Source organism: Populus trichocarpa, chromosome 4 (genome assembly GCF_000002775.5).
Source record: "Populus trichocarpa isolate Nisqually-1 chromosome 4, P.trichocarpa_v4.1, whole genome shotgun sequence".
NCBI classification, from domain to species: Eukaryota; Viridiplantae; Streptophyta; class Magnoliopsida; order Malpighiales; family Salicaceae; genus Populus; species Populus trichocarpa.
The window spans coordinates 22857691-22876040 of record NC_037288.2 but is presented as its reverse complement, the minus strand read 5'-3'; the positions used below and the strand labels follow the sequence as shown (position 1 = coordinate 22876040).

The following is an 18350-nucleotide window of genomic DNA, read 5'->3' as shown; positions in this document are numbered from 1 at the left end:
TAGCACTTGGTCGAAAGATCAAGGGTAAAATACTTGAGATGCTAAAAAGATTGAAAGATCAAGGGTAAAATATGTCAGACACCATAAATTATTGATCAAAGCGCAACAGTTCCCATCTAATTTTTTCAACATAGTTTATGAAGAAAATTAGGGTAAATTTTATCCTTTAATTTAGTTAAGTTTCCATATAAATTAGGGATAATTTCTGTCACATGATCAACACAAGTCTTAAAAATTCACGTATGAATCACATATGTTTAAGGCCATTTAACATCACATGCTAGTCTTACGAGGACAAAAACCGAACTTAATTTATTGTATGATTGATATTGTGTTAATTTTTAATTTTCAAAGTATTTTTATATTGTTTTTTACTTAAAAAAACATCGAATTAATTTTTTATAGTGTTTTTCGATGATTTTAGTGTGCTAATATCGAAAATAAAAATTAAAAAAAAAACATCATTAGATGCATTTTCAATTGAAAAGCACACTGCACCATATTATCAAACACACACTTAATAAAATAATTAATTTTTTCCTTTTAGTTCCTTTTAAGAGCTTTTTTTTGTTTCAAAAGCGTTTTTTAAAAAAATTGATTTTTTTATTTTTTATTTGCTTCAAATTATGTTTTTTTTTTATGTTTTCAAATCGTTTTAATGTGTTGATGTCAAAAATATTTATTTTAAAAAACAATATTATTTTGATGTATTTTCAAGTGAAAAACAATCATTATCACACTTTCAAACACACCCTAAGTCTTTATGTGTTGGATAAATCGAATACAAACTATGTGTAATTTTAATTTTACCAATGGTTAGGGGTTGACACATTTTCATGAATAAAAAGAATAAGAAAGATATGTAAAAAAATAAATATATAAAAATTGGTGAGAATGAAAAATTCTTAATTACTTAAAAATAGTACGTTTACTAGATTTATGGCTAGCGCTCCGCCACGGTCAGCCAAATCTTTTTTTGATGTAAAAAAATGCTAAGGAATAAAATTCAAAACTCGAGTAATTGGATCAATTGGTAAATTAAATAATATAAATAAAAAATGTAACAATATCACATGAAATAAAAAAATGATAACACAAAAAGGTAAAACAAACCCGACATGAGCCCATATTTGGAGTATAAAAAAACTCAATGTTGATAGGTGAGACTGTAAAAAAAAAAAAAAAACACAACAAAACAAAACTCGTGTTGAATGATGAAATTAGGTCAACTTATAAATTTTATGACAATGAACATAAGATTGAGATAACTTTATAGGAAGGAAAGTAGAAAAAAAAGGACCACTTGAAAGGAAAGGGAAAAAACAAAGATCAATTTTTAATGCATCAAATATTGAATGATGAAATTGAAACAAATAAATTTAAAAAAATTACAAAAAAAGAAGTCAACTCGTGTTAATCTTTAAAATTCGTGACTTTGATCATGAACCCGAGACTAACCCAACATAAAAAACCAAGAAAAAACAAAGCAAAACTCTAGAAAAAACAGTAAAAAAAACACCAGCTTAAAAAAAAGGAAAAAATAAGCAAACCTCTTAAACTTGGTCTAATCTCTAAAACTCACAACCCATGAAATCATGAATCTGAGTTGGATCAAGAAACCTAATTCACAACTAATTTAATTTTGAAGGATGAAATTATAAAAAAAATCAATTTTAAAAACTTGCAAAAACAAAAAAGACATCATTAAAATGAATAAGGATAAAATTTAATAGAAAAAACCCATGAAGGATGAAATTGTAAGAAAAAAAATCTAAAAAATAATCTCAAACAAAATAAATAGTGATAAAAAGAATAGAAACTGAATTTGAAAGATAAAAATAGAAATGGGTGAAATTAAAAAACATTTTTAATTTTATGATGCAAGTGTTTTTTAATTTTTTTTTAAAATGTGACTCAAGGTGTTATAACCCAATTTTTGACAACACATATTGGTCAACACATATAACCCAATTTTTTGACAACACATATTTTCGACATTAGCACATTAAAAAATTAGGTTTTTATTGGTTTTTTTTATTTTTTTCCTTCAATATTTGGTTGATTTTAAATTAGTTTTTATATTTTTTTATCATATAATATAATAAAAAATTAATTAAACCCACTGAATTTTATTGCTCAAGCCATAAGATTGACAGGTTCATCAAGGATAATTTGAGTTTTTCTTTTTGATTTTTTTTTTAATCTATCAAATACATAATACTATATCGAATTAACTCCTACATTATTTAATTTAAGACTCAGACCAAATAGGGAATCAATTATGGATTTTTTAAGTTTGACGCTTCAATGACAAAATTTCCTGCTTATCTAAATATTGGAAAGTAACCTAGTTATAATCTAAAAGATGACAAGATTTTACAGAATAAGTGCTTTCGAGTTTCCTGTTCTCCGAGCATGCATTTTTCAGGGCAACTTAACATTTCCATGGAGGGAGCACGTACAAGATCTTGAGCCCCAAAATCTTGAATAAAAAGGAGGATCAATGCGATCTTTTAAAGAGATATTGGTCTTAGGAATGTTTATAATGGAAGAATGGAACCAAAAACAAAAAGTTAATGTAAACATGACCTATCAATTATAATAAAGAGACAAAAACGTTGCAGATTATCATGAGGTGTTGTTTATACCTTGCAAAGCTTTCGACAAATGACAAGGTCAGTGACAACTCCAAACATTTTCTCAAAAGAGTTTTTGTCTTGTTGCTCAACAAATATACGTGGGGTTTATGCTTTTGAGAGGTTTGATTTCTTTGTGTATTATTGTATATATAATACACAAAAAGGTTTTGAAAATCCAAGTTTTATTACTAATAGATAAAAGAGGAATATTATAGAGCATTGCAATTTTTTTTCTAACTAATTTGGTGTTTGAAGGAAGGGTTTATCGAATGCCTAGAGCCTTAAAAAAATACAAAATGGTGTTTTCTTCTTGCAATTAAATTGTTTTGGTTCTTCCTTTCTTTCTAAATAAGTGTTTTAGATTGGGGAATAAAATTCCAAAGTTGTATCCTAACCCATAAAAATAGTATTAGTTAAATCTATATCGATTTATTATCAATTTAATGATTCATCGACTTGATTTCCTGTTTGTAGATGAAATTTCTAATCAAATCTATAAATATATGTTATGTTTCTAATATATTATAAAATAGTAATTTAGAATTTATCAATTTAGTATGCAACCATTGGACTTTTTTTAACAAAATAGTTTTTTTTTTCAAGTTTAATTTAAGACTTTGAGTAGACTGTTTTTTAGTAGATTGATTAAAATTTAATTTTTTTAATTGATTTTAAATTATTTTTTATTGGGTTGTCACGATTTCATTACTTAGATAAAAAATTTGATAGATTAACATTAGTTTACTCAAATTAATCCAATATATAATCATCTTAGTATTTATAATAAAATATATCGTCTTAATAAACCTTGTCAACATTTTGTTAACATTAAAAAAATTTAGATCTCAACTTGAGAGTGCGAATCAAGTATTTAGTTATAATCTAAAAGATGGCAAAATTTCACAGAATAATTAAGTGCTTTGTATAGTTTCGTGCATGCATTTTTCAGGGCATTTAACATTTTCCGGGGAGCACGTACGAGAGATCTTTTGCCGGAAAATCTTGAATAAAAAATAGTATCAATGTGATCTTTTAAGGTGATGGTGGTCTTAGGAATGTTTACGATGGAAGCATAGAACCAAAAGCAATGTTAATATAATTAAATATTACCTATCAATAATAAAGAGACAAAAATGTTGCAGATTATGAGGTGTTGTTTTTATCTTTGACAAATGACGAGGTTGGTGACAAATCCACAGATTTTCCCAAAAGAGTTTTTGTCTTGTTGCTCAACAAATATTCGTGGAGTTTATGCTTTTGAGAGGTTTGGTGAATACAAGTGTTTTAATTCGTTCTTTCTTTGTGTTTTAGTTTGGTAAATAAAATCCCAAAGTTGTATACTAACCCATGAAAGTAGTGCTATTAACCGTGGCTCGGGACTAACGGATCAAATCGGTGCTTTGTCGACTCAACTCTTGACCTGATGAGCTAGATTTCAAATTAAATTAAGTAAGAGTTGATTCAGTATGATCTAGTTAATGTGGTGGTTCAACTCGTAGCCTGATCAACCTCATCAAAACCTGATTTTAGTTTTTTTTTAAAAAATTAAAATGATATTCTCTTAATTTTTTTAAAAAAAATTTAAAATGATATTGTTTTAAATTGTTCTTGATCAACTTGAGTTAACATATCCAAACTATAAATTAGATTTTAGATTGACGATCCATTGATCAGATTTTATATCCGAGAACGAAAAGAGACTAATAACTTTGCATGGAATAGCTAGAACATTCAAAATAAATGAAAATAAAAGGCGATCCATTGATCAGTCATGACTTGTAGCTTTATTTTAGTGTGAATCATGGAGTATTAGTCACTACCATGCCACTATAGGGAGATGTGCTCTCTCCTTTGTTTCTGTGAGCAGTCTACTTAGGTTCCTTTGCAGGGTAGTTTGTGCCCACTTTAATGAAGGAGCTATGGTTGCCCTTGTATAGTAGAAAAAGGAACCCCCACTAATTTTGCATCTTTTAGCCTACTTTTATTTTCTTTCGACCTTCCTTCCTTTAATTGCTTATTATTATTATTATTATTGATTGAATTGAGAGAAGCTAATAATTACGCCTACATGTCCCTCATCAGCACCGTCCTTGGAAAGGCATGGTGGGACCTCGGAGTAATAAAAATGGATAAATTGGACACTTATCGCAGCAAATGTTAAAATTCGGCGGAATAATACCTTTTAAAATTTCTTTTTTTTTTTTATGAAATAATACATTTTATCTTCACGCGTTTTAAAAAAATAATATTTATTAAATATTATTATTTCTAAGTGTAATAAAATAGTTATTGCACTTTAAAATAGTAACATTTAAAAAATATCACATTTGCGTCAAGGTGAAAGTTTTCCATTATCTAGCTTAACCGATCGACTAATTTGTAATGGTCAGTGAAATCGGTCGACCAGTTATAAAAATAATAAAGAAAAATATTAAAATTATCAAAATCGGTGGGCCTCAACGAAATTTTTAATATCTAAAGACCCGACGGTCTGCATAGCGATGCAATGGCTACTATAGGGAAAACAGCTTCAGGAAACTCCTGTAAAACTTTTAGTGTGATCCAACAGTAGGATCAAAAGTAATGGCCCCTTGATTTATTATTATGGTCTGGTGCGACCAAACCTCCTATCGAACCTAAATCTGTCCCACTAGTCCATAAATAATATACCTCATTTAATTATGGCAGACTCACACCTAACTATTTAAAATCACCTGTTATCACAGATCCAACTACATCATTAACATTGAAAAACATAGGATCACTACTGTGTGAATATTGGTGAGCCGACCGGTTGAGCTCGATGATAGCACACTTTCATCATTTACTAAATATTAATATTCTGAAGCACGTTAAATATCTTCTCGCACTATATTTAATAAATATCATGTTTTTGAAGCGTAACTTGATAAAAGAATGTTATTTTATTAATTTATTTTGTTTACCGAGCTAATTTGAAAAAAATAACCATGAAAATTGAAAGTTGTACGTAGAGGAAGTCATTCCTGTTGTTAAACGATAGAATCAAACCGTTCTTGGAATAATTAGGAAAGGTGCAAAAAACTTTATGGAAAAAAAAAAAGGAACAACAAGAGAGCACATCACTATCTATCTCCCTATATATACAGTGGCTAATTAGTAATTACAATTTAATATAAAGTTGACAGATATTGACTTGAATTAACTTGAATGTATAGATTTTTTAAATAATCATCTTTAGAATATAAATATTGTGAAATCTGACGGCAAATCCACTCCGAAATATATAAATAGCTTTATTTACAGGAATTAATTATTAGAAGCATCTCTTTTGATCTTTTCTTTACTTCTTTCCTTCCTTTTTCCTCTTTTTTTTTTTCTCCCTTTCCCTGTGCTTACATAGTTGCATAACAGGAGGAGGACCACTGCCATTACCACCTCCCAATGATACTTCTTTTGTCATTCAAGTATAAATACGAGTCATCCTCTTCTTCTTCTTTTTTTTTTAAAAAAAAGCTATTTTGGCCATGGCTAAAGGTGTTCCTAGGGTTCAAGCCCGAAAGCTCCTCGAGCTTTATCTTTCTGTGCTCTTGCTTTGTTTTTCACAAGTGAGAGTGCCGCCAGTCAAGAGACAATAATGTTGTTTAGCATGCCATCATTGATTACGTTTATATATATATATATGTGATACTAATAATTTTGTCTATTATACCGTTAACCAGCCAACACCATTGCCCTAACTTTTTTCTTTCCTTTTATATTTAAATTTGGAACCCTAATTCTTTAATTTGTTTCTTCACAGTTTTGTCAACATAAAAGAATGCATGCCTAGCTTGCATGTTTGAATGAGCTAGCACAAGCTTTTGACTCCGACTTGTTACTCAACCCAATTCAACACAAAATAAGCTCATTAAGTTCTTCGGGTTAATCCTTAATAGCCTGAAACTTGATAATTTCTAGAAGATCTAATGATTCGATAAACGACACAATGACTTCATTTGTGAGAACTATCTCCAGAGAAAAATTTAATCTTGATCTAACTGTTAGATTTTCTTGTTATCTATGCGGTAACACCGCAATTGAAACTGTAGTTGAAATGAAAATACATTATTTTTATATTTTATCATTCTTATCCTAGATTAAAACGCGTTGTACCGTAATACAAAACATCTCTAAATCTTTTTAAATAACAATTTTAAAATGTATTTTCATGTCCCATGTCCACATTCGACCAGCAAGACCTATATATATATATATATATATATATATATATATATATATATATATATACACACACACACACACACACACTCTTCATTCCAACCACCAGCTTAATCACCGTTCGATCATGGCCACCAACCTCCTCTGTCTGGTTGTTTTGCTCAATGGTACTCGTACCCTAAGAATTGAACATGAACAAACTAAAAGGTGCACAAAATTAATTGAAAGGACATGTACGAAAAGAATAAAGGTAAGATTTCTCTGTTCTGAGTGAGCTTGAAAGGATATGAAACAGCACTGAAGGATTCGATGGTTGTTGGCAGTAGCATGATCGTACTTCCATGGCATGAGAAGGGATAGGGTTTGCCGGGGCAGCTGATGTGGAAGCACTTTCCTCCTAGCCAATTGGATCGTGCTCTTCACACACCACCCATGCATTTAATCATATGGTATATTTTTTTATTTATATTTTTGTATATATTCCATAGTGTATGATCATGCATGTAAACTTTTACTATGATAGATAGAGTAGTACAAGAAGAGAGCAGAAGCACTGGCTATGTATATGTGTTGTACCACAGCACAGAACTCTCGCCTCTATTTCTTCATGAAAGATCAAATCTTGATCAGGAGACCTTTCCAATCTCAGTCATTTTTGGATGACACCACCAGCTAGCCATTCTTCATGTACTCTTGTTTTCCCATCATATCGAATGATCACATGACTGCGATCATCATCGATTCAAGGACTTCTTCCACTGCCAGAGATTCAACAAATATAAATGGACTCACGGATATGAAAGAAAAAAAACAAAAAAAAAAAAGTTGTGCGATGATGTATAAATTTTTGTAGATAGCTTTACCGATAGAATTACATTTAGATTAAAATCGGGCTGTTTATATAGTGATGTGTCAAAAAAACTGATAGAATTATCGACGGGGTTACATACAAAATTATTATGTTAATAATGACATCGGTAATAGTTAATTTATGATCAGGTCAAATAGTCATAGACATGAGATCACAGATGAGTGGTACGTGTGCGCTCCCTTTTTGGTCGCATGGTCCCGAGAACAACCAGCATCCTCCTCCTCCGCGTCCTCCTCTTCTAGCGTCGCCATTGTTCTAGTTTAATTTTTATTTGTACAAATAAAATTGTAATGAACATTTGGATTTTATTAATATAAAATTTTATTATATTATTCAATTTTATTTTTACATATTTCAATTTTATACAAATTTATTTGTTTAATTATTTTCTTTTTTTTATCCATACAATTTTATATTAATTATTTTATACAATTTTATTTTTAAATTTTTTTTAATTATCACAGATGGATTTACATACGAAATTCATCCGTTAGTATTTTCCAGAGAGTTGTAACAAATTTACTGTCTATGCCACAATCACCGATGACAGTATTCCGTCGATGATTTACCAATGGGACTACAAATGAAATCTATCCGTCGGTATATTCTAGAGAGTTTGAAAAACATTACTGCATATACAACTATCACCAGTGAAAATATACCGACGGAATATTTCCGTCAGCATATTTCTAGTGAGAACTTTTTTTTTTAGGCGCGCATTGTCCGTCTGTAAAATCATCAGTTTTTTTTCCCACAAATTAGCGACAGATGGTGGAATTACCGACGAACAGTATATCGATGAAATGTTAATCACACGCCAAAAGAAAAATTTTCTTAGTAAAACTGTTAAAAAAAATTAAGATGACTTTGTTTTGATAAAAAAAAATGATAAAGTAATTTTTTTTTCTGGATTGACCTGGGTCGGGACAAGTTTTAAAATAGTGCAAAATGATATAAGGACTTTTAATATTAAGCCCTACCTCGCGATAAAAATTCATGATGATCCAAGTCAATTTAATCTTTAAATTTTTTTTTTAAAAAAAATCCAAGATGGCTTTGTTTTGGTTAAAAAATGTAGAGTTTTTTTTTTTTTGAATTGATGGGTGAGGCCAAGTTTTAGGATAGTACAAAATGATATATAATCATTATAGATATATCACCTAATATATTAATTTTTTAAATTGAGATAATTATTTAATAAAACTCACAGTTATATTTATGCAAATTTTCATGTGATTTTTAAAGCTACACCAATAAAAAATCAGTTTTTAAAATCATTTGATTGATGTTTGAAGAAACATTTACTAAAATAAGAGCTTGTAACTGTAAATTAGGGTTTTCTAATCATGTGATTTAGCATGTAAATATAGTTATTTTTATGAGAAAATTTTTTAATCTTCATGTAAACAATAAGATACACCGAGTTGAAAAATATGAATTGTTATTAAAATTTGAGAAAATAAAATGTTACACTTTCACTTTTCAGTAAAATAAAAACTGTATATCATTTAGTTAGCATGTTATATTATTTCAAAGTTATTAAATTTCATAACCTAATAATAGTAAACACATAAAAATATTATTAATATGCATAATTTAATTTAATTTGAACACTTAATCACTCATAGCAGACTATGCATATATCCTATTTATTTCCACTACAAATAAATGCATTTCCATGTTAAATATTCTTACAAGATTACAATCATGTGAGAAACCAAAATAAATGTGTTTTCTTTCGGCTTTGATTGAAATTATAATACAGCTGTCATTGTAGCAATATCATAATTTAATAAGAATGTTTGGAAACATGGAAGTTATTAGCTGTTGTATTTCAAATTATTTTTTTTAAATTCATTAAAATAATATTTTTTATTTTAAAAATTAGCACATCAAAACGATGCAAAAAAATATATAAAAAACTAATTTTAAATAAAAAAATCAAATTTCTAGAAAACATTATTTTAAACACGTTCCAAATTAACAACGGCTAAAACTTCCAAAGCTGCTTTTTACTATAATTCCTCAAGAAAGATAATTAGGAACCTGATTCTTCTATTTGTATACTACAATATTTCACATTCTATGGCAGAAAGTCAACTATTTTTCTTCTTTTTGTTCTTTAATTTCGATTTCGATTTTTATTTCTTCATATATGTTTAGGGATTCTGATTTTTATTTCTTTGTAAAATTCAACTATTTAAAATATTATAATTCTTTTTGGAGAGGCAAGTGATTAGAGAATAATTATTTAAGTAAACGCTATGGTTCTTAATTATGTAAACCGTTTTTCTTGAAATTCTGTTCTGATCTAATTAACTTCGAAGTTCGAACATGCACGAGTTTTGATTGAAATGATACTGCTGCCATTTCCATATTAATTATTCTTACAAGATTGCCATGAGAGAAACTAAAATAAATGTGCTTTCTTTCAGCTTTGATTGAATTGATACAGCTGCCATTGTAGCAATATCACAGCCCAAGATTTCTAAAGCTGCTTTTAACTATAATTCCTCAAGAAAGATAAGGAACCTGGTTCTTCCCCTCCTTCCCCTTCTCCTTCTTCTCCTTCATCTTTATGTATGCTACCTTATTTCACATTCTATGGCAGAAAGTCAACTGTTCTTCTTCTTCTTTTTTCCCTTTTTTCCCCTTTCCTTCTGCATATAATATGGAATATTGCATAATGTTCCATGATAATGCTTTTGAGTCGGATACCATGTTTTCATTCGGTGCAAACACAATATGTTAGCATGTTCTTGTTCAGCAAAATTTAATCTAATTCACAACTGGCAATGACAATTATATCATGCTTGATCCCTTCTTCTTTTTTTTACCAGACGGTTCATTTAGTGCTATTGGCTTGTTGATTGAGGATAAATCTTCCTCCACCTTAATTGAATAAATCCTTCTCAAGCTAATGTTGCTAAACCCGGCCTAGTGGGTTGATTCGAAACTTGGTAAGGTTTAGGTTTCAGAAAAATAAAATCTAGATAGGTGAGTCAACTTTGATTCTATCGATCTCATTAAAATTCAATTTAACTTCTAATTATTTTTCAAGATAACATCGTTTTAATGGTACTATTTTGATTAATCTTGATCAATTCACCCAGTTCATCACCGAGTCTTGTTCATACATAGGTTGCCTTTAATAATAACTTTGTCTCGAGCAATAATCTCTCGGGAAACAATGTGCAAGGGACCTTATTTTGTGTTCTCTCAATCTGAAAACACTTTTATTATATCATTGGGTTCTTGAACATTTTTATGTGAGAAATATGAGAGGACACTATTTTTCAAATGGAGTTGAACAACTTATACTATGAAATATATTGGTTAATATAAATATGATCATAAGATCATTTCTTATATACTCTTTATAGTTATTCGGCTAACCTTCTGCAACAAAGGAGAAGGTTAGGGCACTTTAAAATGGTGTCGTAGCTTCATGAATTTGGACATGAAAGATTTAGACAAAAGTGAAGTAGAGAAGCTCTTGGAATTTAGCTAAACATATACAAGAACTGAACCCCGAGCATGTCATTGCCAAAGAAAACAGTGAGAGACCGACCACAGAAGGGTAGGTGCAAGCCACGAGACAGTGACTCTTCAAAGAGGGCAGGCCTGCGCCCATCAATAAGACAGATAGAGACGCCTCAAAATTAAGATCACCCCCTTGCGCCATGAGAGTAAACTACCAAGCTACAAGTGGAGCCAATTAACCATGCATTATTTTATGACAATACACACATGAAAGCAAGAGAGAGGAGAGAGTGAGTGAAGTCCATGCTCATATATACAAGAGCACTCTTTCCCATGTACGAGGGGTCGAGAGAGAGAGAGGTCTTAGGTCTTGATGGAGTTCAAGCTAATACAAGAGCACTCTTTTCCATGTGAAGGAAGTGGGAAGGAGGGGTCATGGATTTTTCTTTACTTTTTCTTTTGAAGTGGAAGATCAAAAGCAAATATCACTTGCTTTTCCTTTTCAGCCCTCTCTTTAAGACTATTCCATCTTCTAATAAAGCTCAAATGCACATTAACTAAGAGAAATTTTGGTCCCAGTCCTGTAGGGCAAGGAAGAAGAAGGAATAAAGCTGATGGAAAAAAGAAAAGAAAGCTTCCACTGGTTCCTCCCTCCATGCAACCTATCCATACTACATAATTATATATTGATCATTCAGCAAACATAGTAATGATATATTAATAATCATCATCTTTTACTTCTTACAGCCCAGTACTGTTTGTTGCAGGCACATGTTTGCAATCTCAAGATAAAATTAAGAAAAATTAACCCTAAAAAACCATCCCCCGCAAGTTTAAATGTGTTTGTGTGTGTAGGATTTGCATCAAAGTACACAAAATTCTACGTTCTCTCTTGATCAAGTACACTCTTTTTCTTTGGTCCAACTTATCGTATAACATGACCAGGAAGCTTTTTTATGGGTCCAATATGCATCAGGTGTCAAAGTGCTTTTCCATCCAATTTGTACATATATGTTCCTGGCTAATTCATAAAAAAAAAAAAAAAATTGTTCATGGCGAAAGATAACCATTGCTAGCTATACTATTGCTGATGGAATTTAATTCTATGTAAACAATTGTCAAATGATCACTCTTATAGTACCTACAATGGCAAAAACCGAGTAATAAGATTGTGTTTTGTTTGGTTCATGTCTCCAAACATAAGGAGAAGGACAAGAACACATATGATTGGAATCAAAGAGACAGAAACACATAAAATAAATTTATAGTTTTAGAATAAATTTATATGTTTTTAAAACATGAGTTATACGAAAACATATTTTTTCTGTTTTTTTTATCTTTGATTTTTAAGAATCTTGAGACAATAACTAAATACTATTTAAATAAAACTCGTATGCCCTGCTTAAATTTTCGTCGCAACATTGGATTAATTTTAAGATGGTAAAGTAGTACAAATAACAATGAAATCAATTAATAACTTGATGCATCAATTATTTTGCCCACTTGTTGGCAATCATAATGCGGAGATGAGAATTGCAAAAGAAAATGAGGATCCATGGGTGTCAATTATGAAAAGCAACAGGACAATGCAGCCATTTTTTTTTCAAATCATTGAAAGTGCAATTCCACCATTTCTCATTCAAAGAATCAAAGCTATAAAGAGCATCCTTTGATTAAAGCTAAAGGGTAGGTTTGTCACACAAAAGAAAAGGAGAGAGCTGCTAGCTAGCGAGCGAGAGAGCGAGCAGCATCAACTTTACTTTTCCTCCCCCTAGTCTATCTCATCTTTAAATTTCTGTTATCCAACGGCTTTATGATTATTTTCTTCCTTTATAAACACTGTTACTATTCCATAAGAATAATTTAGCACACCATCTTTACCCTCTTCTCTCTCAGCTTCCTCTGCTCAAAGCTTAATTAAGACATAAAAGCAACTTGAACAAAAGAATTTCAGAAGAATTTCAATCTTCTCCTCTCCTCTTCCCTTTCTTCTTCTTTAAGAGAAAAGGGAAGAAAGCCAAAGAAAAAGAAATGAACAGAAAAGAGGAGCAGAGAAAGGAGAGGCCAAGCTTCTTCCTTGTATTTGAAGACTCTTTCTGTGAAGATGTTTGATTCCTTAGGCCTAAACACGCGCTTGAAGTTTTTCAGATTCCCTTCACTTTTCCTTCCTTTTGTAGAAACTCTATAATCTCTCGACTCCTTAAATCCCTTCACCCTTTCCTCCAAGTCCTTCCAAACACAAATCTTGCTGAGAAATCTTGCCAACAAAACATGGTCCCCTTCATTGTTTTGACCCTGTTCTCTCTTCTAAGCACCACTTGTCATTCTTCTTTGGTTGGTGATTTTCGTGTCTTGGTCTCACTTAAACGAGGATTTGAATTCCCTGAACCTGTATTGAACACGTGGAATTTGTCGAATCCGAGCTCAGTTTGTTCTTGGGTTGGAATTCATTGCTCTCGCGGTCGAGTTTCTTCGTTGGACCTGACGGATTTTAATCTGTATGGCTCTGTCTCGCCTCAAATCTCAAAGCTTGATCAACTCACCAGCTTATCTCTCGCAGGAAACAACTTTAGCGGTGCCATTGAGTTGGCCGGCATGAGTAATCTTCGGTTTCTTAACATCTCAAACAACCAATTCAATGGTGGTTTGGATTGGAACTACACGAGTATTGCAGACTTGGAAGTGTTTGATGCTTTTGACAACAACTTCACTGCTTTCCTTCCTCTTGGGATTTTGAACTTGAAGAAACTCAGGCACTTGGAGCTTGGTGGAAACTATTTCTATGGCAAAATACCAACAAGCTATGGAGAACTAGCGGGGTTGGAGTATCTTTCGTTGATGGGAAATAATCTTCAAGGAAAAATCCCAGGTGAGCTAGGCAATCTTACTAACTTGAGAGAGATTTACTTGGCAAACTACAATGTTTTTGAAGGTGAGATCCCGGTGGAGCTGAGCAATTTGGTGAATCTAGTTCACATGGATCTTTCAAGCTGTGGATTGGATGGTCCGATTCCTAACGAGCTTGGAAACTTGAAGCTGCTTCACACTCTCTATTTGCATATCAATTTCCTTTCAGGCTCCATTCCAAAGGAGTTGGGAAACTTGACAAACTTGGTGAATCTTGACCTCTCGTACAATGCACTCACTGGCGAAATCCCATTTGAGTTCATCAATCTCAAGCAACTCAACCTCCTAAATCTCTTCTTGAATAGACTGCATGGCTCAATTCCAGACTACGTTGCAGACTTGCCCAATTTGGAAACATTGCAACTGTGGAAGAACAACTTCACCGGCGAGATTCCCCCCAACCTCGGCAGAAATGGGAAGCTCCAGCTTCTTGATTTGTCCTCCAATAAGCTCACCGGTACAGTCCCGCAAGACCTGTGCTCATCCAATCAGTTGAGGATACTGATTCTCTTCAAGAATTTCCTCTTTGGGCCAATCCCAGAAGGCTTGGGAGCATGTTATAGTCTTACCAAAGTGAGGTTGGGTCAGAACTACTTGAATGGCAGCATTCCGATCGGATTTATTTACTTGCCTGAGCTGATCTTAGCAGAGTTTCAAAGCAACTACCTATCTGGGACATTATCAGAAAATGGTAATAGCTCCTTGAAACCTGTTAAATTAGGGCAACTTGATTTGTCAAACAATCTCTTTTCAGGTCCATTGCCATCTTCACTTTCAAATTTCTCTTCCCTCCAAACTCTTCTACTCAGTGGAAACAAATTCTCAGGCCCAATCCCACCAATGATAGGAGAACTCCTTCAAGTACTGAAGCTTGATCTTAGTAGAAACTCCTTCTCCGGCCCGGTTCCACCTGAAATAGGCAACTGTTTCCACCTTACATTTCTTGACATGAGCCAGAACAACCTCTCCGGTCCAATCCCATCAGATATGTCCAACATTCGTAACTTGAACTACTTGAACTTATCAAGAAATCACTTGAACCAGACCATACCAAAATCCCTTGGTTCCTTGAAAAGCCTCACCGTTGCTGATTTCTCTTTCAACGATTTCGCTGGAAAGCTCCCAGAATCTGGCCAATTCTCATTATTCAATGCCTCTTCTTTTGCTGGTAATCCTCTACTTTGCGGTCCTCTCCTTAACAACCCTTGCAATTTCACCACCGTCACCAACACACCAGGAAAAGCCCCCAGCAATTTCAAGCTAATCTTTGCTTTAGGCCTGCTGATATGCTCTCTGATATTTGCAACTGCTGCCTTAATCAAGGCCAAGACATTCAAGAAAAGCAGTTCCGATTCCTGGAAGTTGACAACCTTCCAAAAGCTTGAATTCACAGTGACAGACATAATTGAATGTGTGAAAGATGGCAATGTAATTGGAAGAGGAGGAGCTGGGATTGTTTACCATGGGAAAATGCCGAATGGGGTCGAAATTGCAGTAAAAAAACTACTTGGTTTTGGCAACAACAGCCACGACCATGGTTTTAGAGCAGAAATTCAAACACTTGGCAACATTAGACATCGAAACATTGTTAGATTGCTGGCATTCTGTTCCAACAAGGACACCAACTTGCTTGTTTACGAGTACATGAGAAATGGGAGCTTAGGAGAGGCACTGCATGGTAAAAAAGGTGCATTGTTCTTGGGATGGAACTTGAGGTACAAAATCGCCATTGAAGCTGCTAAAGGCCTATGCTACCTTCACCATGATTGTTCTCCGTTGATTGTTCATCGAGACGTAAAGTCAAACAACATCCTCTTGAATTCCAGCTTCGAAGCTCATGTAGCTGATTTCGGACTAGCGAAATTCTTGGTCGATGGTGGTGCATCCCAGTGTATGTCGGCAATTGCAGGCTCTTATGGTTACATAGCACCTGGTACTTACCATCTTCAACTCCCTAATAATCTTAATTTCTTCACTAAATTTCATTTTCTGCAACATGTTTAATTGCTTACATTTTTCTTGAATATCTAACAAATTTGAAACTTGAAAACAAAAAAAAATTCAATTTACATTGGTTTAAAAAGCTTCCTAGAGAAAATTCTAAGATTTTGTGAATAAAAGAATTTGGACTGGTCAACTTAATTAGCACTATAGTTATAAAACTTGACATGGATTGATCAGGGCCAGATTATTATTGATTGATTTTTCAATTGACTTGGTTCAAACCAGATAATACTTAGATTAGTTACTGAAATGACCCGCGGGATTGAGTTGGGTTTTATAATTAGGATTAGTAACAAGATAAAAGATGATTATGAAGTAATAATCCTACGTAGGGAACAATAAGCTCAAGTTTCCAGATGATCATCATCATCATCATCATCATCATCTCTGACTTGTGATACCTAGTATTCAAATCCCACAATCATCTTCCGTCATAACATAACTGATCATCTCTTCCCTTATCCCGCTGTAAAAAGCAAGTGTGGGTGCTGTACACTTGTACTAATTAGCTAAACTGTCTCTCTTTCTCTGCCTCTGCTAAAGCAACAGCTAAAAATACCACCCGTGATTTTTGCCACAGAGGGAGAGACTGAGGGACAAGCAAGACAAGGAACATAGAATTTTTTTGGTAACCACAGCAAGAAAAAAAAAAAAAAAAAAGCAGAGCACTTGCTGGGGACCCTACAAAACTTCTGATCTCAGAATTTAAGATGTTAAAATCCTGACAGAAATCTTATTGTCTGACAATGATGTCTAACGTAACAAGGCGTTGAGATTGGTGAAAGCTAACCGACATGCACACCTATTTACATCATCATCTTCTTTCTCTTTTTTTGATCAATTTTTTTTTCCTTTTTTTTCTTAAAGAAAAAAAATCTCATGCCTTGAAGCAGTGCCTTACTAATTTGATCTTACGTGTAAAGGGCTATCTTTTCTTCTTGTTGTTCCTTTCCTTGTCCTGCTGTTTCCCACCCACAAGTCCCTTTTGGCTGCTTTGGTTTCTATTGGCATACTGGCATCTCCTTTTGTCTTGCTCCTTTTAAATACATAGTTTTGATTTATTTTTTTCCTTTTCTATGAACATTTTGATTGTTTTTGCACTATTTTGATTCAGTACAGTTTGTTTACTAGCTACGGGTTTGAAGGGTAGTTTGTAACTGCGTTACAAATGGCGTTTTCCTAAATTATTTTTGTCTAATCTCTTAATTAAATAATGCAGAATATGCATACACATTGAAGGTCGATGAGAAGAGCGATGTGTACAGTTTTGGAGTAGTTCTACTAGAACTTCTCACGGGGAGGAGGCCGGTGGGAGACTTCGGCGATGGAGTTGACATTGTACAATGGAGCAAAAGAGCAACAAACAGTCGCAAAGAAGATGCCATGCACATAGTTGATCCAAGGCTAACAATGGTGCCAAAAGACGAAGCCATGCATTTATTTTTCATTGCAATGTTATGTAGCCAAGAAAATAGCATCGAACGTCCCACAATGAGAGAAGTGGTGCAGATGCTCTCAGAATTCCCTCGCCACACATCACCAGATTATTACCTATCTTCGTCTTCTTCAATTCTCCCCCAACAAATGAAGAAGAGTGGTACTGAAAAGAAGGAGATCGTAAATGGCTTGAAATATAAACAGGATCTTTTGGTTTAAGGCAGTTTTTTTTTATTATTATTACACTTAAATTGTGTCTGAAAGCTGGCTTGATTTAGTTACAACCTTTGCCTTGTGCAAAGTATATTTTTCCCTTCGATTTCCTTTTTTCTTGTTATTAATTATTGACTTAGGTTCTAGGCACAGGAGATTCCATGTCCATATCGATATGTAGGAATAATTTACGATGCACTTCTTGAATTTAGCTGAGGGAGAGAGATAGCAAATCTTAATGGGACCATGTTTGTATTAATATATATACGTACTCTTAATATATATACATGCTTTTTGTTTGATTTCTTTACAATTTACTTTTTTTTTTTTTTCCCATTTCTCCCGCTGCTTTATTCAAGTTAATTATATGGATGAAGTTAATTATAGCCAACATCCCTTTAATTATTATTAGAGTTTAATTATTATAATTTGATTAGTTAATTAATTATAGCCAACATTCCTTTATTATTATAATTTAATTAGGTGAATTATTAATTTTACTATTAATATGATATTTTAAAATAATAATATGATACTTTCTTTGCATTTAATTTCTTGGAAAAGGAAAGACATTTTAAAGTAATAATAAGATTAAA

General features: G+C 32.6%; 1 protein-coding gene across 1 annotated transcript; it reads left to right on the top strand.

The window, feature by feature from the left end:
* The first annotated feature begins 12956 nt into the window (after positions 1-12956).
* Positions 12957-18067, top strand: LOC18098318 (leucine-rich repeat receptor-like serine/threonine-protein kinase BAM1). The gene is made up of 2 exons (XM_006384972.3): positions 12957-16033; positions 17324-18067. Exons 1-2 carry the CDS (start codon positions 13465-13467, stop codon positions 17758-17760), a joined length of 3006 nt encoding a protein of 1001 aa, XP_006385034.1. The 5' UTR covers positions 12957-13464; the 3' UTR covers positions 17761-18067.
* Positions 18068-18350: the final 283 nt, after the last annotated feature.